This window comes from Micropterus salmoides, unplaced genomic scaffold (assembly GCF_014851395.1).
Source record: "Micropterus salmoides isolate LMB-PRFRI ecotype aquatic unplaced genomic scaffold, ASM1485139v1 Ms_hic_scaffold_6, whole genome shotgun sequence".
Taxonomy (NCBI): Eukaryota; Metazoa; Chordata; class Actinopteri; order Centrarchiformes; family Centrarchidae; genus Micropterus; species Micropterus salmoides.
Genome location: NW_024044348.1, coordinates 20,702,283 through 20,730,187, shown reverse-complemented (window position 1 = coordinate 20,730,187; position 27,905 = coordinate 20,702,283). Strand labels below are relative to the sequence as shown.

At 41.5% G+C, this 27,905-nt stretch overlaps 2 protein-coding genes across 2 annotated transcripts in view; one reads left to right on the top strand and one right to left on the bottom strand.

The window, feature by feature from the left end:
• phlpp2 (PH domain and leucine rich repeat protein phosphatase 2) overlaps positions 1-22,627 on the top strand; it is a 51,397-nt gene extending 28,770 nt beyond the window's left edge. Inside the window, 13 exon segments of the mRNA XM_038701187.1 lie at positions 7,674-7,820; positions 8,395-8,625; positions 10,862-11,064; positions 11,210-11,270; positions 12,073-12,168; positions 12,860-13,015; positions 14,057-14,257; positions 14,672-14,834; positions 14,926-15,056; positions 15,281-15,394; positions 15,965-16,159; positions 16,273-16,504; positions 16,647-22,627. Coding sequence (XP_038557115.1) covers positions 7,674-7,820; positions 8,395-8,625; positions 10,862-11,064; positions 11,210-11,270; positions 12,073-12,168; positions 12,860-13,015; positions 14,057-14,257; positions 14,672-14,834; positions 14,926-15,056; positions 15,281-15,394; positions 15,965-16,159; positions 16,273-16,504; positions 16,647-17,933 — 3,217 coding nt within the window. The 3' untranslated portion in view covers positions 17,934-22,627.
• A 913-nt stretch (positions 22,628-23,540) lies between these two features.
• Positions 23,541-27,217, bottom strand: marveld3 (MARVEL domain containing 3). The gene is made up of 4 exons (XM_038701186.1): positions 26,798-27,217; positions 26,063-26,332; positions 25,582-25,679; positions 23,541-24,439 (listed from the first exon to the last, which is right to left on the bottom strand). Exons 2-4 carry the CDS (start codon positions 26,320-26,322, stop codon positions 23,829-23,831), a joined length of 969 nt encoding a protein of 322 aa, XP_038557114.1. The 5' UTR covers positions 26,323-26,332; positions 26,798-27,217; the 3' UTR covers positions 23,541-23,828.
• Positions 27,218-27,905: the final 688 nt, after the last annotated feature.

Genomic DNA, 27,905 nt, shown 5'->3' with positions numbered 1-27,905 from the left:
TGAACATGACAATGAGTTCACTGTACTAAAATGGCCCCCACAGTCACCAGATCTCAACCCAATAGAGCATCTTTGGGATGTGGTGTAACGGGAGCTTCGTGCCCTGGATGTGCATCCCACAAATCTCCATCAACTGCAAGATGCTATCCTATCAATATGGGCCAACATTTCTAAAGAATGCTTTCAGCACCTTGTTGAATAAATGCCACGTAGAATTAAGGCAGTTCTGAAGGTGAAAGGGGGTCAAACACAGTATTAGTATGGTGTTCCTAATAATCCTTTAGGTGAGTGTAAGTTTCACAACAGAGAGTCACTACTGCATTTTTTCTGTAGCTTCATATTCTATAGTTCTGCTCCAGCATCAGTTCATTCATTGTGTTTCATAGTTTATTAAACAGATTTTATTTTCTTTGACCATATGAGATGATACTCTGGTTGGAAATGTTAAGGTGAACAGGAAATGCATTTTAGTTATCTATTGTGCTGTTGCAGCCATCAATCTGTTTACTTCAGACTTGTGCCGTGTTGAAAGTTATGTACAACTTGTAAAATTGGCATGGCTTTTTCAGAAAAGTGACTCAGGCCTTATTCAGACATGAGACAGACACCTGGCAGTGGTCCACATTTGTTTACTGTTGCAGGAAGAAGGAAAATGCTCCTGGAAGTAGCTGATTAATTACTCAAACCTTTTGGTTACTATCATTCTTATTCTGGGAAGAATTGCTTTATTATTCCATGTTTTCCAATGATTATTTCTCCAGATCTCTGTTTTTAAGCCCCTGCATATTTAAGCCCCTGCAGTAATAATGTAAGCATGCACTTCTGAGGTCTTGAAGACTGCAGCAGTGTTTCCTCTAGGATTTCTTTCAGCAGCGGGGGCAGGACCAACAGCCACCCAAACATCAGTCTACTGGAGGAACTACAACCTTTAGATCTGGAGAAACTAATTTGGTTGGTTCTGTTGCTCCACATTGATGGCACAGCATGTTTTGGGCATCACCCCTAAGCCTTAACGGCAGGAAAACCCTGTTAATATGGCCTCAGAATCATTATAGATAGACTGTTCGTGTTTGCCTTTTGTGTCTTCATTTTACAGCTTCTGATATTTATCTGTAGACATTAATATAAAAAATAGGCAACATGAGAAACCTCCACCCTTCTGAGGTGCATTTTATTTGCACATTAAAATCCAAAAAGAAACGTCTCCTCATAATAATTTGCATCACTAATTAGCTTTACTAACCTCAGCTCCTCTAGTCACCTCCGTCCTTTCTTTTCCAAAACCACTTTTTCAGACTGAAAACTGAAATATAATTTAATCAGTCTGTACGGGACAGAGCTGCAGGCTACGTCAGCATTCAGGATACATATAGGGGAAACACTGCACTATAATAGTCACCAACTTCCCAGCTGCTCAGCTGCTTCAGTGTTATACTATGACATGTTTTTTGTGATGCTTTTGATGTAAGCACGCAATGTGCTGCATCTCTTGTTCATCTCACAGCATATGGGGCCCTCTCTCATGCCAGATGTGTGGAAACAGAGTGGGTTTCACCTGTGTGTCATCCATGTCAGAGGTCACAAGCCTCTGGAGCAACTAGGGGGTTAAGTGTCTTGCTCAGGGACACATTGGGAATTGAACCCGAGTCTCTCACACCAGAGGCATACATATTATCCACATCAACCCCCGTGTTGCAGTGTTGCTCTGTCTGCCTCAAGTATTATTGGTTTCCTATGTGTGCACTATGTTAACCAAATACATTACATGATATAATGATCTGTTCTGGTACTTGCTATGATCTACAATTTAGTGTCTTGCACCTCTCCATTCTGGTGCTCCCTCCATTTAATGTTTGTATATTTAGAAAGAGGATGCATGCTTTGAAAGCTGCCTTAATAACAAGGTGCAGGGCTGAAGCACAAATAACAGTACAAAACTCCCACAGTGGACTTCTACAGTATCCTATTTCCACACTGTTCACCCTAGATGATTAAAACTGTTAGTTTAACATATATCTTCTTTTTATTCACATTCCTTGTCCGCTACATTCTCCTAATGCGCAACAAGTAGCTGTGCAGGCGTGAAAGTGCACTGAAAATGTGGACCACAGTAGCACGTCAGCTAATATGCGGGTGCTCGTCTGTCTCATTGAATCTTCCCGTATTTTCACTGCTCTTTCTCAACATCACAGTGTGCAGGACCAGTCACCGTCTGTTACCCATATGAAAGCAACAACAAAATTTAGCCTTCAGCCGTAGATTTGGTTGGTTTTTGCTTGTACAGTGCTAGATCACTGTATCTATTATCATGATATGAGGGAAACGTCACAATAAATATGGTGTCGAAAATGTACGGTGGCTCAGTGACAAATATCTTTTTGAGGAATACGAATTTTGTTTTGAGGACTATAGGCGTTCGCTGGCAATACTTTTGCATCCCGTCGCAATACTTTTTGCGTTACCTCGCGATATGTTTTGCGTACCCTCGCAATACCTTTCTTTTTCCGTTACTTCCGAGCCATAGCTGTGTGTGCTCAGCTGCTCTCAGCGCAATACTTCAGCTTATTGAATTTTACTTTGAACGGAGCATTTACTATGTTTATATAGCAGCCTACTACTGCTCAATAGGCATATTTGTGTAGGCTACTTAATCAAAAAGTACCAGGCACCACGGCGGGTTGTCGCTTCAGAGGAGAGGGAAGACAGCCGGGATCAGTCAGGCCCGCAGAAACGACGGTAATTTACAGTAAATTGCACTGGACGAGACAGCTGATCTGTATACTGTCAGGGAGTGAGAATGGCGGGGCTGGAGCATTATAAAGTGCGTAGCCTAATAGTACAACCCCTATCTGAAGTATGTTCACCTGTATAGCCTATCTCTGGCCTATTTAAATAATAGCAGCATCAGCAGTAGGCTCCTTAACATTAGCGGAGCTCTGATGGCTACTTAAATAATAAGCTTCTGAAATATAAGCCAGTCGCGGGAGCAGCCTAATAACAGTGTGGCAGTGCCATAGCAGCTTGAACATTTATAGTGAGTGGACAGTATTGCATAATGTGAGATATGTAGCCTCCATATTAAGCCTGACATGTAGGAAACAGTGTCCATCCATGTAGCTCCCCTCCAGTTTAAATCACGAACACAAGGCGTTCCTTTGGTTACAGGCATTTATTCGGACATTCACGTGGTCAAGCATTTTGTCAGACAAAATCAAATACACATCATAAAATGAGTCTAAAAAAATACAAAGCATTCTCATAGAGAATAATCATTAAACAAATCTTTCACAAACACAAAAAATAAGCTAGAAGCTGTTAAGCTTGCATATAATTAGCTTAACGTTACTTGACATTCAGATGGACGATGCTACTCGGCTAATATTAGCTGTAGTTAGCCTATCCAATAATATAAACACAACGTAAAACCTTACAAATAACTTTGCATACCTCATTGGCCGCATTAACTCAAGGGGAGTAAAAGGAACCGTCCCGCTTGATGTTCTTTATTTAATAAATCTTCATAACATCTCTAAACAGCAACGGAGCTACAGACATCATCCTCCGTCGGATCGGTCAGACGGTTCTCCCTCTAATGCAAATAGAGTGCCGCTAATAATGACCCGACCCCACTGTGACACAAGAATATTAGTTCCGCTGTAATATACGTTACATGTTTCTTTAGACATACTTTGTTGTTACGTGTATGTTTTAATTATATTTAGCTTACCAAATAAAAATGTGGTTTTTAAATTATTCTTATATTAAATTGACGTTATGAACTGAACTTAAACTGTATAACCAGCTGATGACAGCTACACTCCCACCAAATCACTGGTGATTTCTCTAATTAACTTAAATGTAGGATTTAACAAAAAATATTTACAAGACCTGGTGCAAGGAGAGGTACTGGTACTCAGCCTCAAGCAGGTCTCTCCAGGTACACTTGCTTGGTGAGTCGCTTTCCTTGGTTATCTAGTCCTGAGTCACTGATCAGCAATTGCTGCCTCTTCACACATCCATCTTCACCAGGGTACACCTCCGTAACCTTGGTAAGCTTCCATTTATTTTGTGGCGCAGTGACATCTTGCACAATCACTATATCATTCTTCCTTGCATTTCTACGTGTCTTGTGCCATTTTTGTCTGTTGCAAGTTCAACAGGTACTCCTTCTTCCACCTAGACCAGAACTCGTTGGCTAAATATTGCACACTATGCCAACTTTTATGAAGGTACAGGTCTTCCTTCACAAACTGCCCAGGTGGTGGCAAGACTATTGAAGACTTCATTGTCAAGATGTGATTAGGTGTAAGAGGCTGTGGCCCAACTGGATCATTGAGTAAGTGTGCTGTTAAAGGTCTGCTGTTTATGATTGCCATGACTTCATAAAGGTAAGTTCGCATGGACGAACAATCAAGTCTTTGGGATGACTTATCCAGAATGGCTGTCAGCACACTTCTGATCGTCCTGATTTGCCTTTCCCAGGCTCCACCCATATGACTTGCTGATCGAGTGTTCAGGATTAACTCACAGCCCAGTTGCTTTAGACCTTGATCCATCTCCTTTACAGTTTCCAGTAACTCAGTCTTGCACTAGCAAAGTTAGTGCCCTGGTCAGATTGAAGTTGTCAAAAATTTCCACGAAGAGCAATGAAGCACAAAGAGCATTGAGAAAGGTGTCAGTGGTCATATCATCAAGCTGTTCTATGTGCACAACACGAGAGCACAGACAGGTAAACAGACCATAGCGCTTTAGCTCCCGTCTTCCCTCTTTGACATAGAACGGGCCAAAACAGTCCATACCACAATAAGAAAAGGGGGCAGTTGTCTCCATGCACGTGGTAAGTCTGCCATTTTTTGCTCTTCGGTGCACCTTCTGAACTTTCTACACTTGACACACTTGTGGATGTAGGACGACACAGCATGACTACAGCCAACTATCCAGACACCGTTTGATCACAGCTCATTCATTGTTATGCCACGCCCTTGGTGTTGCACTTGTTGATGATAGTGCTTGATTAGTAACCTTGATATGTGGCTTGTCTTTGACAAGACTGCTGGATGCTTGATGTGTGGGTGCAAAGCAGCATGCTCCAATCGACCTCCCACCCTGAGGATGCCTTGCTCATCCACAAAAGGATTCAGTCTGAGCAGTCTGTTGGCCTTATCTTTGGTCCAGCTTGTGTTGAAGACTTTGGATTTCCTCAGAGAAGCTTGCCCTTTGTACAATGCCTATAATGGTAAGTTCTGCATCCTTTCTCTCTTCGAGACTTGTGGCTACATTGGTTCTTGATACCAAACCTTTAAGCTCTTACACATCGTATGAGTCTGGCTTGACTAACCTCGTCCAGCTGGAGAACTTTTGGAAGCGATCAAGAAGTGAATCTTCAGTTGTCAAGGTCTTGTGGACAAAAGCTTTACGAACTTCTGAGTCTTCAACTGCAATGTCTCCCACCGTAATATCGCCACTGGGAAGCTTGTCACGCCAAAGAAAGTCTGGACCAGTAAACCAATAGGAAGTGGTGAGCTCTTTTGCTTTGAGGCTTCTTGAAGCGTAGTCTGCAGGATTTCTTTCAGAGGTCACGTGTCTCCACTGACTGGGATTGGTACTTTCTTTGATGTGCTGAATGTGGTTCGCCACAAATACATGAAATCGTCTAGTGTCATTGTTGACATATCCAAGGACGACCCTTGAGTCCGTCCAAAAGTATTCCTGGATACTTTCTACTTCCAACTCCTTTCTGAGTAGGTCACTTGTACGTACAGCAACAACAGCTGCTGACAGCGCAAGTCTTGGCACTGTGGTTACCTTTGTTGGGGCCACTCTTGCCTTGCCCATGACTAAAGAACAGTGACTTTGTCTTGATGCACTGATTGCTCTCAGGTAAGAGCACTCTCCATACCCTGTGACACTGGCATCTGAGAAGTGATGGAGTTCGTATCCTTGGACTTCTTTGAAACCTTCTGGTAGGTAACATTGCTTAATCTTAATATCAGCAAGGTTCTGTAGGTCCAAGATCGAAGACTCCCATCATGGTTGAAAATCTTCCGATAGTGGTTCATCCCATCCACTCTTGTCTTGGCACATTTTCTGCAGAATTTGCTTCCTGACCAGAATGAAAGGTGCCACAAATCCAAGTGGGTCGTAGATGGAGGCTACTGTCGATAAGACTCATCTTCTAGAGAGTGGCCGTTCATTTACAATCACTCTGAACTGGTAATGATCTGAAGTGACACACCACTTAACAGCTAGCACACTCTCAATCTGCGGCACACCCAAGGCTCAGTCTTGGTTTCTTACAGTTTCAGTGCACTCTTCCTTGGGAATCGAAGCAAGTACCTCCTGCCGGTTGGAAATGAACTTGTGTATTCGAAGCTTGCCAGTACTGCAGATCTCTCTTGCTTCGCTGACCAACTGAATGGCTTCATCTACTGTTGACACACTTGTCAGTCCATCATCCACATAGAAATTTCTTTTGATGAAACGGATGGATAGTTCGTTGAACCGACCCTGTCCTTGAGCCGCAATGTGTTTGAGGTTGTAGTTTGCACAGCCAGGCAACGAAGCTGCCCCAAACAAGTGTACTCTCATCCTATAAACTGATGGCTGGGATTGAAGATCTCCATGGTCCCACCAGAGAAATCTCAAATAGTCCTGGTCTTTTGCTCTAACATGAAATTGATGGAACATGCGCTTTGACTGTTTAAGCACCAATCATCACCGATGTAAACACAGAGTCCGCCTCCTCTGATCTCGCCTGAGCCTTGCGCTCTGACAGAACAGGGTGTGCCTGCTGCATGCTCCAGGACATTGATGGGGCAGGTCTTTGTAAAGATGTTAGCTTAACAGTCTTCGATTTCCCGGTGTTTGGCAGCATGAGTCCCATTTCCTCCAGACCAGACATTTAATGGGAGCAGCCTTACGTCCAAGCTGGGCCAGCATGGCTCTATCCCGGCTGTCTTCCCTGTCCTCTGGAAAGATCACCCGCCGTGGTGCCTAGTCCTTTTTGATTAAAGCCTACATAAATATGCCTATTGAGCAGTAGTAGGCTACTATATCATTATAGGAAATGCTCCGTTCAAAGTAAAATTCAATAAGCTGGAGTGTTGCGCTGAGAGCAGCTGAGCATACACAGCTATGGCTCGGAAGTAGGCTAACGGAAGAAGAAAAGTATTGCGAGGGAATGCAAAAGTATTGCGAGGTAACGCAAAAGTAGTGCGAGTTAACGCAAAAGTATTGCGAGGGAATGCAAAAGTATTGCGAGGTAACGCAAAAGTATTGCGAGGGAATACAAAAGTATTGTGAGGGAACGCAAAACATATTGCGAGGGAACGCAAAGTATTGCGAGGGAATGCAAAAGTATTGCGAGGGAACGCAAAGTATTGCGAGGGAATGCAAAAGTATTGCGAGTGAACGCAAAGTAGTCCTCAAAAAATAATTTATAGTCCTTAAAAAAGTATCCCTCACTGAGCCTTCGGAGCCACCGTAAATAACAGTAGGCTATGGAAACACAATGGAAGTGCTGGAGCAGCATGAACATTTATAGTGAGTGGACAGTATAACATAATGTCCATAATGTATTCGCCCTCAGAGCAGAGCCACTGTAAAAAGGTGGAATATTTTAGTTTTTGTATATTTCTTTTAAAGCTCCACTATTCTGTTCTCTCTTTCTTTAGGTTTTCTCAGCTGAAAAGCCTGAACTTGTCTCACAACCGTCTGGGTGTGTTCCCTGAATGTGTGTGTGAGATCTTCACCCTGACTGAACTCAACCTCTCCTGTAATAGTCTCCACACCGTCCCTGTACAGATAGGCAACCTTCAAAGGTGTGACACAATGACACAAATATACATACACTGCATACATAGAGTACATTACACACAGTACCTAATTACATAAGTTCCGATATGCATGAACAGTACACACAAAATTCTGTGTGTTTTTCTTATGTCCTACACCTCAACACATTTCAGAAAGCTATTTTCAGTGGATTTTTAGGTAGATATTTTAGAGAAACAATGAAAACTATACACATGCATTTTGTACTTTTGTCCAGCTGATGGTGATATTGTCAATATATATAAGATCATTATTTATTGTCATTTGTTTATGAAATGTGATGTCTGTGTATTGTCACTGTGTTTTTTTGGTGTACACATAATTAATGTTCTCATAAAATCTGGATTGAAGTCTTAATGGAGTCATTTTAATATTTTGTTATGCAGTCAGATTAAGTCAGCAAGCTTATAATGAGGGTATTTTCATCTTGTAGACCTGCTTAATGTAGGATGCTGCTCAGTAAACACTGACTATGAACCTACAAATGGACACAAGCAGATATTGTTACAACTCTTTGAAGTAAGTGGAAGCAAAACATGTTTTCTCCTCTCCATCTTGTAGCTTGCAGACGCTGTCTTTGGATGGAAACCACCTCAGCTCCGTGCCTGAAGAGCTGGGTGGTCTGTCCCAGCTCAACAGCCTAGGGCTCTCCTTCAACAACTTCTCTCACATCCCTGCAGTGCTGGAGAGATTGAGTGCAGTGGACAAGCTGGCCATGGCTGGGAACAGAATGGAGAGTCTGGAGTTGTGTACTCTGGCCAGAATGAGCCACCTGAAAAACATTGACCTCCGGTAAGAGGCCAGCCAGGGGATACACAGCTCTCAGCCTCCGCACTTCTTTAGTCTCTTCCCTTTCTTCTGTCTTTGTTGGATCAATATATAAAATGCAATATGTAATGCAATGTAAAAACAATGTCAATCACTCAGTGAATACCAGGGCAGATGGAGAATATCCCCGCACAGCTGTCTATCTATAAAGTTTTTCTCTCTTTTGGCGTTGACAGAAAGATAAATATCCTGATACATGCACTAGTCTGAATCTCAGCCATTCGTCCTTTCCTCACCACTCCTCTAAGATTCACCTTTATATTAAATATTTATTTATAGATGCCAGGTTTACTGAGCACAAATGTTTTTTTCTGTTTTGTCCAGCTTCACACTTACATTCACACTTGGGAGCTGCCTAGAATGACAGTTGTGCATATTTGTTGGCCTCTTAGCAGCTCCACAGGAACAGCTGGGAGCTAAGTGTCTTGTTCGAGTGGGCCTCTGTGGGTAATGAGGGATGGGAAACCTCTACTCATTGACTTTTTTTAACAGTCTGAGGATCAAACAAGCAACCACTGCTTCACCCACAGCCAGCTAATTATTCAACCTTGGGAGTTAAGTTGCAGTTTGTCAGCGGCAGACTGTATTTTTGAGGTCAAGGTGCAAACCTTGGCGGGTTAGCGGCAAGGCGGGTCTCATAAAAATGGAGTTGTTGTTTATTAACAGGATGGAGGGATCAGGGAGAGCCTGGATCTCAGCACAGTGCCTTACCTGACAGTCATTAACTCAGAATTTTTCTACTTTTTGTTGACCGCCTGGGGGATGCCAAATATGGGCAGACAGAAAAGTAAATAGAGGTCGTCTCCGGTGAAACAAAGAGAGACAGTGATTCATCCAACAAACACACTATCTTGGATGCCAGTGTTGGATTTTTAATGAATCCTGAGGGATTGATATATGTCACTGTCTAAAATGAACCTTGGTTTTCCCTTCAATTCTCTTTTCCTGACACACACACACCCACACCTCTGGTCTCATACTGCAGACACACCTGCTTGCCCCGCCTCTTTCTGTCTCACTCTCCCTGTATGTGGCTGCTCTGCTGACTTTCTCCATCAGCAGTATATTTTATAAAGTTGCCAAAATGACACAGAACTCTTCTTTTGGATTTGCATCCTTGCGATTCCGTTTTCACAGCAGCAGGTGCGCTGCATGTGGAGGAGGCTTGATAATGATGTAGCCTATCGAAACAATCAAACCCAATGTGGTACCGAATGACACTCTTCACTTTTGCTTTACCTGGTCTGTGCTTGTAAAATATCCACAGTGTCCGCGTCTGGTAATGTAATGCCAAATAACATTTATCTCTGTGTTTTGCTGCAAAATGCTAAAATGGATCACCAAATATATGTCTATATGTGGGAAACACTGCAGAAGGTGTGTTCCAATTATCAGGGTTTTACACTGCTCAGCCTCCCCAGGAAAGTTTATTCCAGGGGGCAGGAAAGGAGGCTCCGACCAGTTGTCAGCAATGCTGACATCATACCGTACCGTTGGTGAAGAGGGAGCTGAGCCAGAAGGCAAAGCTTTCAATTTACCTGTCGATTTATGTTCCAACCCTCACCTATGGTTATGAGCTCTTGGTAGTAACCCAAAGAGTGAGAGTGTGGATACAAGCAGAAGCCAAAATGAGTTTCCTCTGTAGAGTGGCTCCTTCACATCGAAAGGAACCAGTTAAGGTGGTTCGGGCATCTGATTAGGATGCCTCTTCCGGGAAAGTCCAACTGTGAGGCAAAAACCTAGGGTACAACCAGAAGTCGCTGAAGGGATTATATATCTCCTCTGGAGTGGGAATGCCTTGAGATCCCCCAGGAGGAGCTGGAAAGGGGAGGGAGAGGGATGTCTGAAATACCCTGCTTAGCCTGCCATACCACAGCCCGACCCCGGATAAGCAGAAGACAATGGATGTACGGATGGTTGTTTCCACATGAATCTTAATGTAACTTAAGGAAATTACCATCTTATTGCTCTTGTTGAGGACCTATGTTTACTACAGTTATTCATTTCCATATTCCACAGTAGTTGAGACGTTATGTAAATAAAAATAGCCACTGCTGGAATATTTTGCAACAACCCTAAATACCACACTACTACTGTGTTTTATTTGATGTCACCTTAATGCTCCACCCAATACTTTCTCCTCTGCTCCAGTAGGACTAAGCAATGATATTTCATCTCTTGTATTCCCTATTAAATGCAGATTGAATGGGCTGCACTGGGTAAAAAGTAAGAATCTAGAGGCAGTGAGCCAGGTGACGCAGCTGGACTTACGGGACAATCGCTTGGACTCACTAGACCTGAGCTCCGTCTGCAACCTGGAGACTCTGCACTGTCAGCGCAACCAGCTGGGGACACTCACGCTCAGCGGTTTCACACTGCGTATGCTTCATGCCAGCAGCAACCGTGAGTCAAACAGAGCTATTATTGCCTCACTGGCTGTTTGTCTGTATGTTCAGGCCTTTATCCCTAGTGATTCATTCATCTTATAAACACACATATAAACGGTCCAGATGTGTAACTGCTGATTGCTGCTGTTATCTGTCCACAGGCCTTACAACAGTCAACATCTATCCAGTCCCTAACCAGCTGACACACATGGACCTATCACAGTGAGTTCTGGCTGGGAATAAGAAGCGGCTATGGTCCTTGTATTCACAGATTTTTGAACAGAGAAGGCTCTGATGTCTAAAAATAGTGCATTCATTTTAATGTTCATTAATCTATCTGAGGTACATGGATTTGAATACGAATTAATTGAATAATAAATACCCAACAACCTTAAAGCACACACTCTGTGGAATCTACCCAGTGAAGCTTCACTGTATTTGCATTATTGTGTTCGTCTTGTAGTCTGCGATATTTCTTCAGTTTTTTCTCGAGTATGCACAAAGGGTTTAGATTCCACAGAAATTGGTATCACCTGTTATTTGTCATTATAAAATGTCCTTTTTAATGCGGCATTGACTTTGCCTGCATGGAAACCTGTGTTTCCTTTCAGGAAATTAAGAAAACACACAATTTTAAAGTAGTGAACCTCACAAACCTGTTTAACCTATATGTAATATTTTACTAACTTTTGTAACGCATGTTCGCAACCTGCCAGCTGTATGTCCAATTATGCACAGTAAACATCCTGATATGTCTGAACCACCTGCCAGTTTAAGAAACATCTGTAAAATGTAATTTCTCTAGTCAACCTCCAGTGCTGACTGCAGAAAATGACTGTTTTCATTAGAATGTAGACAGAAACCATTTACATGCTTATGTAACTCGGGAGGATATTAGTTCGGCCGATTACGATTTCAAAACTGTTTACTCATGTGTACTATTAAAAGCAAAAAGCCAACTCTGCTCAGTTTGAGTGTTTGTGTGTGTGTCTTTCTATGTGTGTGTCTGTGTGTGTTGAGACAGGAACCTTTTGGAGTACCTTCCGGACTGGGTGTGTGACTGCAGAAAAATTGAGATGCTGGACGTCACGCACAACCTCTTGTCTGAGCTTCCGTCCAGGTTACCTGCCATATTCTGTCACTAATCCTGAACCTTTACTGCTGAAATGTTATGTTTTATGTTATATAATTTGAATGTATTCAACCTGGTGTAATAATCAGATGGCTATCCTGTCTAGAATAAGAAGATCAGGTGTGACATTACACATGGTCATGCTTTTCAACTGCTCACTCTATTTGCCACATTGATTTTCATTATGCCCATCTAAAGAATTTTTTATGGTATTGGAACCATGGAAAGAGCAAAGCACAAATAGCAGCTGGTATCAGTCTGTCTCTACTGTGTCTTCCAGTTGCAACTGTAAAATATGGCCATCCTATAGTGCTTGGCTCAGAGTTACCTTCATTCACTGCCAGTCCTCAACACAGACATTTGCATTTGAATGAGACATCAGAAAAGCTTTTGCAAATGAGATAATATTCCTCCCTCCACCGTACCCACTTAGGACTTCTGTGATGGTTTCAGGAGAGAATAAAAAGCTGCTGTGCTCGTCTGTTTAGGCAGCCAAGCTGAAAAGGTCATTGATGAATTAGTAAGCATGGATCATTCCTGACACCCCCCCCCCCAACTTCATAAGTAGTCACGTCCGCATGGGGAGACATTGTTCTTTAGTTCTTTGCCTTTTTAGTAGTGTCTTCTTTTTTTTCTTGTCATAATCTGGCTCTCTAACGTCTCATCTGGCCTCCTACAGACTGCTCAACAGCTTGAGTTTGAGAAAGCTTCTGGCGGGGAACAATCGTTTGCAGAGAGTGCCTGACCTACTTGACCACATCCCTCTGGAAGCCCTAGACCTCCAGCACAACAAGCTAGCTGAGCTCCCTGAGAGTCTGTTTTACAAGGCCTTAAAGTGAGTCTCCCAACCCCCTTTCCTCTACAGGTCATGTATACTATTACCTGAGTCCAGCTGGTTCCTCTGCTTTGAAACGTTAACCTGCAGCGTGTTCCCTGTTCACTTGTATCACAGCTCACTGTTTTTGGGAAGTATTGATTGTATGTAATTTTGGTCAAGATCAATTCAGGCTGTCACTGGAGATTCATCTGCCCTCCTATTTCCTGTGTGGTAAATCACTTAACACCCATTAGCAGTGCAAATGCTCTAATGTACTTTGCTGTCTCTAATGCTGAGATGTAATGGCAGTGACTGCTGTGTGCATGATGGGTTTCCTGATGTATTGTCTAAGAGCTGCACAGCCTACAGGAGAAAACATTAAAAACACTCAGGAGTGATGGAAACTATATGCTGTAGAAACTAAGTCTTTTTTCACATATTCATGTTTGTGTAGACACAAGGCCAGTAAGATGTCAACAGCCTTGCGATGTTTGTGGGCTGCAGAGATATCATTGCACCTTAACTGAACCAATGACTGGCTCCATTTTAAAACAATAGTTTGACAAGGTTCACTCCATCATGGGTCAGAAGGACAGGTTTATTACTGTTCAGTATGTGAGACACACAGACAATGACTTAACCATACCAATTACAGAACCACTGGAGCTCAAATTACTGTTCCTCCTCCCCTGTGCAGGTTTAACAGTATGTAAATCAATGCTCCTCTTTCAGGGATAAATTAACGGCCCGTGTTTAGAAGTATCCTCTTTAGTACAATAAGAATAAGGATGGAGATGAAGGAAGCCCCCATAAGACTAAAAACTAGAAACCTTAAACCTTAAACCCACACCTCAACTGTCTACATTTATCTGCACTAACATCACTGTATGCCCTATACCCCTGTTGCTAACCCCAGGAGGAGTCCAATATACTTTATTCAGTATTTTGGACATCGGTAATCACCCATTATAATTATGGTTGTGACGGAATGGGCAGGATACTGGCATACACTTTTTTAACTAATGTATCGCTTGTTTTTTTATTTGTCTTCCCTCAAAGCCTAAAATACTTAAATGTGTCAGCCAACGCCCTGGAAAGTATTCCTCCCAGCAGCCCATCAGAGGAGAGCCTCAGCACAGTCCAGGAGCTCTACTTGACACGGAACAACCTGAATGAGAATTGCGGAGCTCTTTTGGTTGGACACCAGAACCTGCGGGTCCTTCACATCGCCTACAACCAGTTGCTCTCCTTCCCTGCCAGGTGTGTTACCTTGGCTTTTATGTTAGTCAGTGTTTTTTTTATTTGCAAGTCATTGTAATGGCTTATAATTTTTCATCTTTTTATTATAAATCCCACTTTTATAGTGTGCCCCCTCATTTTAACTGTTATTGTTTAGTCCTCTTTTTATTGTTGTAGCTTTTATCCTTTAATCATCCTGTCTTCCATTGAGTTACTCCAGCACATCTATTTTCTGCTTTTGTGTTTCTACCTTCTGTTAAGCATCATTCATTTTCTGTATAGTTTTGATAATTGCTATCATATTATTGTTAAGATCCATTATCTATGAGGCTATTTACATAGGCTATATCCTACAAGTTAATAATATTGATAATGTAAGTATTCTACTTGTTCAGCTCACTGGATTTTGTCATTGTCATGTTTGTGTCTCTTCAGTAAGCTGAGTAAGCTGGAAATGCTGGAGGAGCTAAATCTAAGTGGCAACAAGCTAAAGACGATCCCCTCCACTGTGTCCAGCTGTAAGAGACTGCACACCCTCATAGCACACTCCAACCACATTACTGTCTTCCCAGAGATCCTCAACCTCCCTGAGATCAAGGTCAGACCTGTTCTGGTTCTATTTGCATGACCAGTGTATGTATGATTATGTTCAGCTTGTGTCAGCTCATGTGTGTTTTGAACGTTTGTAGCTTGTAGATCTAAGCTGTAATGAGCTGACTGAGATCCTGCTGCCTGACTCGCTACCTGCCACTCTGCAAGAGCTGGACCTGACTGGCAACAGCAGCCTGATGCTGGAACACAAAACCCTCAACCTCTTCAGGTGAGTTACAAAACCCAGACAAGTTTAAAATACTGTATAAGCACCAACACTTTGGCTTTAGATTCAGTAGTTCTCTGGACACATACTGGAGGGATATGGAATCATTCTTATATGTGAAACATACACTATACTGTGTGCCTAGTAGTGGCAGGAAATGGTGCGTGTAAATACAGTGTATATCTTCTTCCACAATGCCTTCTACTACATTTCTTCTCCTTTTTTAGTCACATCACCACCCTGAAATTAGACCAGAAGTCCACCACGACAGCAGGAGACTCACTGAGTGCCTCCACTCCATGGAACCACGGTTACTCTGAAATGAGCGGCCAAAGGAACAAGTGAGTACTGCTTTGTGTTTCTGTGTGTTTTCTTTGTTTGTGAAAATAAAGAGCTTAATTTACCTCAACTTCAGACAGTATCTATTCAAATTGTGTAAACAGATCTGTTTTAACTAAACTCTTGAGTACTCATTCAGTGTCTTCCCTCTGCCAGTCTTTTTAGTCTGTATAAGGTTCCCAGTGTTACCTTGTGTCCTCTGCTGTCAAGCACATACTCGCTCTTTGAATCTTGTTTTGGTGCATTGGATATACTGTATATCTTTTTTTTTGGATGTTGCTGCACTGAGAAGGTGTCTACCACTGAGTCCACATCTGAATCATTGGCAGACGTCTAGCACTGGCTTCGAGGCAATCAAATGACCTTTTTTAAGAGTAGCTGGTTCGGTGGGGCTTAATCATTTTATAGGATTTAAAACATGTAGGTCATGGCCACTACAGGGGCCCACACAGCAGTGTCTTTTATCAGCTCATAGCCCTTGCTGTTTACCTTGACCTGGACCTGCAGTGTCGCATGCTGATGCGGGGCGCTGAGTCATCTGTTTCTTAATGCCGATTTATTGATGGGGACAGGTTGTGTGTGTCGGTGCTGGCTGTAGACCGGTTTGGAGACAGCGTGGAAGCATGTTATGGCATCTTTGATGGAGACCGCAATGAGGAAGTGCCACGGCTGCTGCAGTGCACCATGGGAGATGTGCTGTGCGAGGAACTGCAGCACTCCAGTATTGACAGTGTGTATATGTGCAACACGTTCCTCACTTCACACAGGTAAGACTGATTTTTAAAGGTTAGTTTTTATTAATACTTTATAATACTGTGTTTCTGTAGATTTGTAGGCTTGACCAATGACTTCAAGCTTTATTTGGTTTTGTGTGGAACAGGAAATTAGGTATGGCTGGCCAGAAACTGGGTGCTTCTGCCTTGCTGTGTTATATTCACCATGAGCCTTCAGATCCAGGAGGCTACTTCAGCCTCACTGTGGCCAATGTGGGCACCTGCCAGGCAGTGTTGTGCCGGGACGGGCGACCTGTACCTCTCTCTAAAGTTTACAGCTTGGAGAACTGCACTGAGGAGATGGAGCGAGTTAAACTCAGTAAAGCTATTATTACTGAGGTAACTATTTTTAAACTAGAGCCATGTATTAAGTTAAGTAGAACTTTTGATCTAGTGTTAATGTGCAACTTCATATTCAGAGGTGTATATATTATGAAGCTATTCACTCATCTACAATACTAATGGTATATCTGTTTTATAGGATAACAAAGTGAGTGGAGTGACATGCTGCTCCCGCCTGCTGGGCTGCTCTTATCTGTCTCCCTCTGTACTTCCAAAGCCCTGGGTGCACACTGAGCCACTCTGTTCTCAGGATGAGTTCTTGATCCTTGGGAATCGAGCGCTGTTTGAACGTGTCTCCTACCAAGAGGCAGTGTGCACTGTGCAGGCCGTGCGGGATCCTCGCGCTGCTGCCAAGAAGCTGTGTTCACTCGCCCAAAGTTATGGTTGTAAGGACAACATCGAGGCTGTGGTGGTGGCCCTGCATATAGGTGAGGACAGCTGTACCTGTGAGCCACCGGTCTCCACCACTGAACCAAGGGGTCCCCCTCCCGCCCCTGTGCCTGTTACCGTGACCCCTGGCCCAAGTGACCAAGCCACCCTTTCATCCAGCAGTGGTATTGTCTCTGAGTTCAACAGCGAGGCGTCGGCCTCAGAGGTGGGCAGCGAGGCGGGGTCCACCGCTTCAGACGAGCACCCGTCCTCTGGCCATGCATCCCGCCCAGAGAGAAGGTGTAGCCTACACCCTGCTACTACACTGTGTGGGATCATGGTGCCGGTCTCAGCTGTGGCAGGAACCCATCCAGGCCTGTTCCAGCGGCAGCCCTCTTGTGCTACGTTCTCGAGTAACCAGTCTGACAACGGCTTGGACAGTGATGATGAAGCTCCACTTGAGGGTGTTATCTCCAATGGCAGCAAGTTAGAAGTGGAGGTAGATATTCACTGCTGTGCTTTTCAACTACGGTCAGGGGCCCCTGAGAGCCCCAAAGATATGGACTTTGAAAAGCGAGGCTCTGATTATCCCAATGGCAAAATGCGCAGACAGAACAGTGTGGTGGTTTCTGCTACAAACGGCTGCCTGCTGGCTGTGTGTGGGAGAGAGATTGCTGACCTGAAGAAGTCTCCTTCCACATCCAGCCTGTTTGGGAAGAAGTTGTCCAATGGCTCTGTGGTAGCCCCTGAGGACAGTCACAATCTCATTGAGGTGGCATTGGAGGCCCCTAAGAAGAAGTCTGGCTACTTCACCGCCCCAGCACAGCAGGACCCCGAGGACCAGCTCATTGTGCCTCCTAGTCTGGAGCAGGAAGTCAGGGAGCAGCTAAGAGGCCAGAGCCCCCTAGTCTCAGGCCCCTCCTTACCATCAATACCCCCTTCCTTAAAAGACCTTGTGTGGGATCATCCACACCCCCCAGCATTTGCCTCCAAACTGATCCCAGGTCCAGGCCCTGTTCCCATCCTACAGCAGGAAGTCTACGATACCGCCCTCTAGAGGGGGGACACAGCACAGCGCCATGTGACTGCAATTTCTGTGATTGTGCCATTCTAGGAAAGAAGAGGAGATTTTTCTGACACGTGGGATATTCCAACTCAAGTTGCCATTCTCATCTTTTGTGAGAACAAGACAAACCTGTGGACCTTGATAGTCACTAAGTGATGCTGCGGCATTACATTGAGGTAAAAAAAATGTTTCTGTGCATGGTCTGAGTATCCAAGAAATTAGGGGCGACCAAGATCGCACTTCATAACATGACATTGTAAAAAGGATGGCTGGCTATCATCGACCAAAACAAGCCTATCTAGAAATGGGATACCTCATGTTTAAACATGTCAGCAACATTTCCCTTTAATTGGAAAGCAAGCAATCTTGAGGGTGCGTGCAAGAAAGTGTTCAGTGAGATCAAATCTCCTCTCCAGGGGCTCCATGGTCTCTCAGGTCCTGGAGAGAAGCCCTGTGACTGAAACTTGAAAAAGTGCCTACTGCAGACAACTCAGCCTTGAGCTCCCCCACATATAGGCTGTGTTTGGAGATGTGAGCTTGTTAGTTAAATCTGGAGGAGGGACAGTGTCTCTAAGAGACCAGCATTGGCACAGCGTCTGCTCTCCTCCTCTTCCTGTGGCTTACGAAGGAAATCAGACAGTATAAATGCTTGTAAGACACACAGGACTAGAAGATTTGAAGACAAACTAACTGCATTTACATTGCCAGAAACATTATAGTTGGGTTTTATTTTTAACATTCCCACACAATATATATAGAGTCTTCTATATAGGCTAAATTAATTCTATACAGTATAGTACACACTCACAACAAGCAGCCAACCGACATGGTGAGCTTCAGCTGCTGAAATCAAGATTGAAGAGTGTTGCTATTTAGAGCAATGCATTTTGAATAGCTGTCAAAAACAATATTAGTCATTTAACTGTACAGAGCGGGTGTGTTGTAGAATTCAGAAATACATATAACGGTCCATGATCAAATGATCTCCTTAAAAATTACGTAGGAAAATAAAAATTTAATTTAAATTCAAAATTCAGTTTTATGGTCACTGCAAAGTGGACTGGAGGCACCAGGATGTTCCGATATCATTGTCATTTGAAGAAACCAGTAAAGGCACAAAAGTGAATTCATCATACGGTGTACTGTCAAGAAATGAAGGATAGATACAGTATTTGTATGTACTGTATGTTATGAAATACCTCCACTGGTACTAAGAACGTATATTTTAGTATGTCCAAACTTTGGAGGCTGCTAATTTGTAAACATCCATTCATGTCCCTGCAGGCATATTCAGTTATTGACATCTTAGCAAATATTTTTTCAGCTCTCTAGTGCACTACCCACACATCCAGATGGTTTTCAGGGTGTGTTGTTTTGGCCCAGTATAAACACAACCGAAATCCTATTTTCTTGCATTCTGTAAGATCTGGTCTGTTTACACAAGATGTCACAAAGTTTTGGGGCAGAAGCCACAGTTCTATAAGTACGCGCAGAAATTTGGGACATAGAAACAAATTATGTCTTGCTATAATTTGATATAGTTCTCTTTTTCAACACATATTGCCTACATGCTATATCCTGATCAGGGGGCAATGCTTCTTTAGAATTTGGCTCACACAGTTAATATAAAATATTACTATCAGTGCAGCAGCAGTATATGTACTGCAATAATTTCCCCCCATTAAGTCACATACAGTGCTTCAGCAGTTACTATCATCCGTTCATTTGTAGAATCAAATCATATTTATCTCAGCTGAAAGTACGTTTTCAAAAATGACATCATTTTTTGAATTATCAGGTAAATATTATGCAGCCCTGGAAGCCTCAGTTTGCCCATTCCTGAACCTTTCCACCTTGTGCCAAAAGAGAAAGCAGCTCTGCTGGTGTTGCTGTGGTTTCTAAGAAGGCCAAAGTTGGGTAATTGCTCATATCAGTGATTACTACAGTAGATGTATATTTTTGGTTGCCACTCCAAGTTGGTAGTGGTGCAGTTCTGCCATTCCACAGCTGTTACATAGCTGGACCTTTCAGTGTTCCCTTTTAGCCTTAAAGTAACACTACACAGTATTTTTGAAAGAGAGGCCCTTTGTTTCATCCCACTCATGTTCTCTTTGTGACTGAGGTCTATAGCTCTGGGGGTGTTGTTTATCACAGCAGCCCCTCTATCCTTTCTCTGCTCCACAGGAATGAGTGATAAGTCAGTGGTGAAGCCTTAATTGACGTGTGAGTCTGAATCCTTTCTTGTTATTTGCAAGTTTTTGTCTCTTGAAAGAAATAAACACTGTTAAAAGCACTTTGTACATAGAAAATAGTGATATTCAGAGTTATGTATATTTGAGTTTAATATATGAGATACTGATCAACTTAGTCAGCTGGGATTATTGCAGCTTCCCTCAGCCTAACATACCACCTCTTGTCGAAGAATACATAGCAAACAGAAATTATGACAAATGTAAAATGACATAATGACTATTCATTTACCACAATTACTTATGTGTTTTTAATATGACAAACATTTCTTATTTAAATTTTTTTTGCTTTCAATTAAATCCGAAGTTTTCAGAATGTCTTGACTGATATTTAGATTTTCAACATCAGTACCACAAACGGCATAATATACTTCTTAACTAACACTAGCTGCCAACATTACTCTCACTCTATAAAAATATAAATTATTGGGCCCCCTTCGGGCAGAAAATTAGACAATAGTTATTGTGTTTTCCATTATTTATATGCAATATTTGGTTGAAACATTGATTGATTGATTCCTAACTGTCTGGCACACCTGAAAAGGATTTTTGAAATCCCTCGATAATAATGACATGTATTGAAAAGGGTAGATAAGAGCTGATATTGTCCTTATTATTCCTTTTCAGAATTCAGACACTGATTTCAACTTAAGTTGAGGATTTTTTTTATAAAATTAAGAATGGGGTACCATATTTTATGACGAGGCTAAGGATATGTGTCACTTTATTGATCAGACATTGTGTTGTGTCCGAGATGCCAAACAACCAGGGACTCTGTGTGGTTCTGACTGTGGCCAAATCTCTACTGTCACAATCCACACGGGGTGTCAGGCAACTGGACTGATGGCAGTGAAACATAGATAGGCACTGCAGGTGTACTTGCCACAGATTATGATTGAGATTAACATAGGTACACGTCTGAAACAAGTTGGAAGACTTAACTATTAAGCAAGTTCGGAGAGGAGAAATGAAAAGCGGTGGTGTTCACAACAGGTGTTCGGAATTCACTCATACAAATATGCAAAGTGTCAACTATATATACATGCCTATCAGAGCTTAATTTTCACCTAAAACTATAACAATCATATTTCTCAACTTGTCTGAAAATTAATATTGACTGATGTATGATGTATGTTATTGGGATTGTGCGCGCGTATGTGTGTAAGTTGCATTGCTCTTGTATTATTCTCTGAGTATGTCCCTTCCTTTGGCTTATTTGCAGTGTAATTTTATTTTGGTCCCACTGCATTGCGCTGCTACATTTAGTGCTCTTCAGAACCACCTTGGTTAGTCTTTTTATACAGATGTACACTCATCGCACATGTCATTCTGTTCGTCTCCTGGTTGGTGCCATATATTCACCTCTTGTCCTGTCAAATATACATTTCCAATATAAAGAATATTTGAATAATGGTCCATCCGTAGACTAATCGGTGTGCATGTACATATGCCGACGTTATGCGCAGATACAGGTGGGAGCACAGGGTACAGTGAGTTGACTTAAAATATTCCCTTTAATTCTTTAGTGGAGGGGTTCCAATAGTATAATGCTTATAATCCCCTTTGTGCACCGAAAATAGAGGGTATGTGCATTTGAGTAGGCTACACTGTCAGGGTTTTTGTTTCAAACTGCTGACTCATTTATTAACTGTAAGGGATAATTTCCTCTCTGCACAACTTAACAAGCTCCCTGTACAACTGTGTTGCAAAATGTCTGTGTTTGTGCGTGTATGTAAAATGAAGCTTAAGTGCACACGTACAGTAAGTGTATGCATGCCTGTGTGAATAATGGATTGACTGTCATTGTGCGTGATTATGGTGAATGAATCTGATGGAAGATGCTCCAGTTGTTTAACATGTGACCAAAGTAGCCATTGTTTAATCTCACAATTCCTTTCTGTACATTATTTTCTAGAAATGCTTGAATATTTTTTTCTCGATGCCAAGAAGCTGATGTTTATTTTTGTACTTCATTGTTTCACGCAAATTTATATTTCCCTCTCCATTTACTAAATTTAAGTGATTGGGATTCTACAGAACACTCATTATGGTACTTTATTTGAAGGTACTGTTATAACTAGTTAATGTTGAAAGCATGCCCTAAATATAAATCAACATAAAAGCATAGAGTACATACAAAATGTGATTTATTTGTACAAAATGGAGCATATCTAACATTTTTAAGTTTATATTCTAGCATGCAGATTACTGCTAAAATTTTGTTTTATGTTTAACAATTAAAAGATTTATTATTTAGGAATAGGACTAACAATGAGCACTTTTGCTGTGTATCAGACAGAATCGTACTCCCTTGAACTTTTGAGAGTGGAAGATGGTCGTTATTTTATTTGAAATGCTGCTATCATTAGTTTTGAGCAGACAAGCTGTTTTTAAATTAACTTTAAGCCAAGTAGCAATAAAACTTTTTACTGTGAATTCTTTGGTCCGGCGTCCATTTTACTCAACGTTTTTATGATGATTTCATGACAATAAATTTTTTTTTTGATCAATATAAGATAAAATTGTATTATTATACAATTATATTTTGTCATTAATTCTAAAATCTTGTAATTACTATAACGCGGAGGTGGACAGTAACTAAGTACATTTACTCAAGTACTGTACTTTAGTATTTTCTTTTCATGCTACTTTCTACTTCTACTCCACTACATTTCAAAGGCAAATATAGTACTTTTTAGCAGCTACTTTACAATTAAGCCGTATACACACAAAACAAAAATATGTAGAGTTTATAAAATATAATGTTTTGTTATAAAATAAACTACCCAACAGTCAGTCAAATGAATCAGAAGAAACACAGAACACTACTGTGGACATATTTACAATCAAATTATGTGCTGAACACAGTAGATCTGCCATCTATTGGTGCAACTCAGAATGACATCCTAAACTTTATATAAGGGTTGATGAAGCTTAAATGTAACAAAACTCCTGGTATCAAAGACTTTTAGGGAGGAACAAAGTCAGACATTTTGTTTTAAGAAAGATTCAAATCTGTCTATTACAGTACAACTGAGCTTCAGTCTGACAGAGCTGAGATCTTAGGAATGCACATTAGTTTAGGTCTGGGAACACAAATGATTTGACATTAAAAGATCTCGGCCTTTTAAATCCCTAGGGACTGTACCTGGGTAACATATCAGACAACCTCATTCTGTCAGTGGCTGATATTCTTTGCTGCAAATTGCTGTTTGTCTATGCTACATAACTGACTCTTAAAGAAAGAATGAACAAATAGCATCTAGGTGTTTTTCTGGCAATCAAACTGCTTCTCTATCTGCCTTTTAATTAAAGAAAACAAAACAAAAAATGAGTAATAAAACAATAATTTATATACCATGAGTCATTTATTATAGGCTATCTACACATTTAGAAAATAAATGTAACAGAATACAGTGGCATAGAACAGTGGTACGAATAAAAACAAATTCTACAAAAACAGCTTAAACTTCTTAAAGCGGATAAAAAGATGATTCACAGATCACATTCTACATGAGTGCATACACAATTACACCTAATATGAGGAAAAAAAACTCTTCCCATGTTTGCTTGTCACTCAGATTTCCACTAAATCCCACATTTGTTCAAATAGGCTATGTCAATGAGGAAACCCAGTTTACAAGTTATTGTCCTCGTTTGTCCTTTGCGTCTTTAGCTCCCGCACTGACCTGAAAGCTCTGACAGCTAACACCGCGCCAAAGATGAATGCAAACACCCCCAGCACCCCGAAGAGACCTCCTGCGATATCTGCACCGTTGAGCTGGCAATCGAAGCCCTTGTGCCCTTTGCTCTTGTACATCGCCTCTCTCTCCGCGCAGATGGGGTTGCTGTACGTTTCCTGCAGCTTAATAAAGTAGAAGGCCAGCGCAGGGATGTAGCCCAGGCCGATCAGGAGGTTCAGCAGGGCCTCCCCCAGAAGCACAGGGGGCCAGCGGAAAGGCACTCTGAAAACCCCCAGGGCAAGCATGGCACAGGCGTAGATCATTAAAACCCCCCCGCATGCCATGGTGTAGGCGTACGGAGGCCGCTTGAGCTGATTGAACAGCCGGTCCAGCTCCTTCACCCTGTCTGCATCGGCTGCAGTGAAGGTATTGGCTCCACCGAATTGATAATAGTAGATCCCCCCAAGGCTGGCCAGGTCACGGTAACCCTCATTGTTACTGTATGGCACTCCGGCACAGATGATAATCAGCAGATTCACAAACAACTCCATAAACTGGCAGAGACCTGAAGGACACAGGACAGACACTGACATGAATGTATATAGGCTAAGCAGTAAGTCTGGAACGACGAGTTAATTTACTCTGTTGATGATCGACAAAAATGTTTACTTACTTTCAATCAAAAAAAAAAAAGCCAAATAATAGCTGGTAGCAATTCTCTGGTGAGTGGATTTGCTGCTTTACTTTGTCCTATATTATCATAGGTTTCATGTGCACTGGGGACGCTGGGGACTTGTCCCCACCACATTTTGAAATGGCTGTTTTTGTCCCCCATCACTTTTTGAAAGCATTTGTTAAAAATGTTCTGACAAACAGCTTGTGTGAAAATGCTTTGAGAAAGGTTTATTTGCACAATACCAAAACATGCAATGCAATTTAAATAATGTGCATTGTCCAAAAAAAGTAACTTAAAAGGAAAAACCAGCAAGCTGCTGAGTTATATTTTTATTTTTATGAGCTTTCACCTGCCAGCTGGCTTTTTTGTTTCCCTTTATATAAAAAAAGACATTTCCACCATAACGTGGGGAAGAACATGTCTCCACAATACAGGAAATTAAGTTTTTCATGCTGAAATTTTCAGGCGGAGGACCCCCGCTCATATATTTTTGAATTTCATAAAAATCTTCTTCTCTTGCATCGTCTCGTGCATCATCACGTCTCGTGACCCAAGTGTATAATCATGCCCCTAATCAGAGCACTTATATCCCCACCACTTTTCAACACAAAGTGACGCCCTTGTATATGTTAATAAAGGGAAAATCTTGTAGGTTTTGGACTGTTGTCCGCATAAAACAAGACATTTCAGTAGGCCAGGAAAGTCTAATGGGCATTTTTCACTAACATTCTATATAGGCCTAGCCTAACAAAATGATTAATCAATTAATTGCGAGCCCCAAATACAAATGAACAGTACTAAAATCCCTGTTCCAACTCAGCCCTTAACATTTTCATAGGCTATTATGGTATATTATCACATGCATGGGTAAAGTGCAACATTCTGACTTTTTAATCAATGTACACTTTTAATCTGACAGTATAAAGCACATTTGATGGATGATTAAAACGAGGGAACAATAAACACATTTTACGTCATGCTGACAAGCACGAGCTTTGATCGCAACCAACAGAAGAAATAAATATACTTGCCTCTACTTGTTAATAAGTATCTGAGATTGTAAAGAGCTTGACTGCGTTGTGGCTCATAATACTCCCCCTCAGAGTGATACACCAAAGTCTCTCTGGACCTGCAAGAACAACACTGTTTTTACACTGAGATAGAATTCATTCAGTTTCAATTCAATGAGGCATTGTAATGGGAAACAGATGTTTGCATTGCCAAAGCAGGTGTGAAATAAAAGAATATAGGCCTTACATAAACAGAAGAATTGTAACTTTGCTATTAAAATTATTTATTGTTGCCTAAATTATAGGGCTAGATAAGTAAATATGTTTACATACACAAGTATAACCATTCTTTATCTACAAATAATATAATTTTACACAGAAATATAAATAACTAATATAATAAAAATAACCCTTTCACATATGGTCAAAAGTGTGTGTGTAGGCTATGTGGGAGACAGGACAGTGAGTGCAGGGACTTGTGTAGGCCTGTACGGGCTCTTACAATCTCGAGGGTCCTTCATGGCCGTGGTCTCTGTAAGTAGGTGGCTCCATGTGAGAGGCAGATGTCACGTCCCTCTGTCTATTTTGTTTGGCCCTCCTGTCATCCGCAGAGCCTCTCTCGTCCATGTCTCTTATTGGCTTTTGGTTGCGACCTCTGCTATCATGTGAAGCATGGGTTCCACTGTGTGAATAGGTCCCATCCCTGCTGTAGTACTCATCATACACATCACTCCTCTGCTGGTGTCTTCCCCTCTCTGGCATTTCCCACTGCCTACAGAAGATTATGGACATGAAGCCTATTACACACACTCATAAACAAAGTAGGGTAGAGTTGACTTGGATCTCTGTAACTGCCACCGTGGTTGGTAATTAAAGCAGCATGAAGGATCATTTAGGCTAATGAAGATAAAGGACTGGGTGAGGTAAAGAACCAAAGTAAGAAGTTTCTTCATTCATAAAGTGGCTATAAGGGCAAAAGGTGGTGACGATTTTGGGGCCCACAAACATTCCAGTAAACAAACACAAAGTCAGCAAACTAATCAGACGTGTACGTGATTCCATCTGACTTTATTTCAACATAGGAGCCCAGAGCAGTATCTAGTAAGAGGCCCACAATTCTTGACAACGCTCCTTTCTTCCCTGTTGCGAAGTTTCGTGTTCCGAGTTCACGTTTCACATGTCACAGGTTAGTGAATAATATAAAGATAGACTACAGCATTAGGCTATTATTTCCTACCTTGGAATTTGGATTGTGTACACAATCTGGTCTTGTTTTCGTCTGAGCTGAGAAAATTAACAGCCAACCTTTCACAACTTTCCCAGCTTCCTGTGTTTGAGATTGGCTTCGCCTGCCCCTCACCTGTGCTGTGCCACGCCCACTGGTTTCAAGCAATTTACAGGGGAAATACGTTTTTTGCCTTATTTTCCCAATGTACAGTATCTTCCAGTGTGTTGGGTGTATGCATGGTGTAGGCTTATATGTAGTATTATAATTTATCGTATCCTAATGTAAGGACTTTAATATATTTGTTTATGAGAGACTAGTTTACAACATTTAATTCAGTGGTAGGTTTGATCTAAATATAACAGGAAGCTGACAACTTCACTAGAGTTCAATAAAAACCGGAAATTGTTTAAAAACTGTTGGTTTCAACCATGCTGAACTTCCCAAAACAAAAATTTGCGATTCATGCCCCAACCCGGACGTGAAGGGATACAGCGCACGCGGCCACGCTTCCATCGTGAAGCGCGTGGCAACGTTCCGCATTTCCGCCGAGCAATATATACATTTCAAAATAATTGTTGCTTAAAAGTGTAACTATTCTACGTCACTTCAGGGCCCCCAAAGCGATGGGCTTACCGTCAAATGGCTTCTGCTAATTTGTTCGAAATTTATTTTTAGAATGTCAAAAATTTCAACTGACATGAGAAAGAATGTATAACATTTTGTTTTCATAGCCTATACATTCCTAATTCATTATGATTATTTAAACTCCTACGCCTCCTCCTACTGGGAAAGGAGAATCAGAATCAGAAAGAGCTTTATTGCAGAGTAGTATTTTACATGTATGAGGAATTTGCTATGGTGATAAGGTGACAAATGTAGACAAACATACAGTTGACAAATAAATGTAAAAATATATTAATATGAAATAAACAGATGAAAGTTATAAAAGAAGAACATAACTATGTGTAGAGAAAAAACATAGATATATAGATATAATAGATATTTACATGTGTATTATTCCGGGTTTGTGTTATGGAGACACATTGCAGGGGGAGAGGGTTTGTATTTATATTAATATATAAATTGACAAAATATAAAAATGTAGAACAATAATATG

What these genes read in the sequence shown, in the direction of transcription:
- marveld3 (XM_038701186.1), bottom strand. Translation starts at nt 26,322, where the DNA reads ATGCCAGAGAGGGGAAGACACCAGCAGAGGAGTGATGTGTATGATGAG. An exon ending in CATGAAGGACCCTCGAGATT is followed by an intron (nt 25,680 to 26,062) that starts GTAAGAGCCCGT and finishes TTGTTCTTGCAG; the next exon opens with GTCCAGAGAGACTTTGGTGT. An exon ending in ATACTTATTAACAAGTAGAG is followed by an intron (nt 24,440 to 25,581) that starts GCAAGTATATTT and finishes TGTGTCCTTCAG; the next exon opens with GTCTCTGCCAGTTTATGGAG.